This window comes from Aplysia californica, unplaced genomic scaffold (assembly GCF_000002075.1).
Source record: "Aplysia californica isolate F4 #8 unplaced genomic scaffold, AplCal3.0 scaffold00038, whole genome shotgun sequence".
Lineage (NCBI taxonomy): Eukaryota > Metazoa > Mollusca > Gastropoda > Aplysiida > Aplysiidae > Aplysia > Aplysia californica.
The window spans coordinates 2,255,406-2,256,688 of record NW_004797308.1 but is presented as its reverse complement, the minus strand read 5'-3'; the positions used below and the strand labels follow the sequence as shown (position 1 = coordinate 2,256,688).

At 41.2% G+C, this 1,283-nt stretch overlaps 1 protein-coding gene across 1 annotated transcript; it reads left to right on the top strand.

The window, feature by feature from the left end:
* Positions 1-380: 380 nt before the first annotated feature.
* LOC118479200 lies at positions 381-628 on the top strand (the record flags this gene model as incomplete). Its single annotated transcript, XM_035973971.1, is given in 1 exon segment — positions 381-628. A coding segment is annotated over 1 exon segment (172 nt), but the record flags the coding sequence as incomplete, so codon positions are not given.
* Positions 629-1,283: the final 655 nt, after the last annotated feature.

Genomic DNA, 1,283 nt, shown 5'->3' with positions numbered 1-1,283 from the left:
GGGGGGTATTGTAAATTTTCTGTGCCCGGCCCCCAAAAAATTAATATGATGAGCAGAATGCAATTTACAAATGATTCTTTTTAAAAATCATCAAAGTCAAATAAAAGTCCTTCCCGTTCAACTTTCCCAATGGGATCGTTCAAGATGTCCAGGTAATGAAGACTTCGGACGCTTGAATCAACATCCCTGAACCTTATTAATTATTATGCTTGTGTTTTGTAAAGATAATAATATTTCTTTTTTTGTTTTTAATCTTTTTTTGTGAAATCATTTCTTGAGACTCTTCTCCAAGTTCTATTTTGGATTCCAAAACACCACTGTATTTTTGTTATGCAGATGAGATAGACAGATAAATAATCTGAACCTACAAATCTGTTCACAGATGAGAATCGACTCCACCCCAAGACCCGGTTCCTGAAGGGAGAGAGTCAGTCGACAGTGTCGCCCCTGATGTCCAAGAGGGGGGACAACTCAGACGTGGGAGTGAAGAAGCTGAAGCCGGTGTTGGAGCATGTCTATGACGGGGGCCGGAGACACAGCATCATATCCTGACACCGCTAGTGCTGGTTTCGAGGGATTTGGGTTTGGTCTGGGTTTTGAGTTTGGGGTTTGGGTTTGGGTCCGGGGTTTGGGGTTCGGGTTTGGAGTTTGGGTTTGAGATTGGGTTTGGGGTTGGGATTGGGGCTGGGGTTGGGTTTAGGGTCCAGGGTTCGGTTTTGGAGTTTGGCTCCTGGAATTCGAGGTTTCTTTCTAACACCTCTCCTGCCTTCTGGTGTATGTGTGATAACGGTTACATTCTTGGCTTTTGTCAGGACAGCTTGAATTAAATTCCCTTCTGAATTTTTGTTTGTATTGCTGTAAATAGTGGGAGGATGTTTGATTTAGAAACATGTACATATACCTCCCAATTCAAGTCCATCCCTTATTGGTCTGAAAATGTATGTCCTTTTGGGGGCTTTAGGACCAGCTGTTGTCTCACGCTTAAATCCTCTTCAATAAAACATGAACACTCTCAATGTGTAATAGTTAGGGGTCAAAGTAGTGCTAGGAGATCTTAGAAGGCCATATAAATATGAAAAGTAAATATCGTCAGTGTCGCAAGCAATCCGCTTAAGTCCGTTTTAAATACTTTTTTCACCAGAGACGAAAAACATCGAGCTTTTATTGTGTTGTTCCTATCAAGAATCATGAAAAGCAAAAAATTATAAGCCTTGGTCCTGTCATTAAACTGCATTTTGGTGATGTTGAAAGGTACATCTTTGATAGAGCTTTGGGGGATGTAA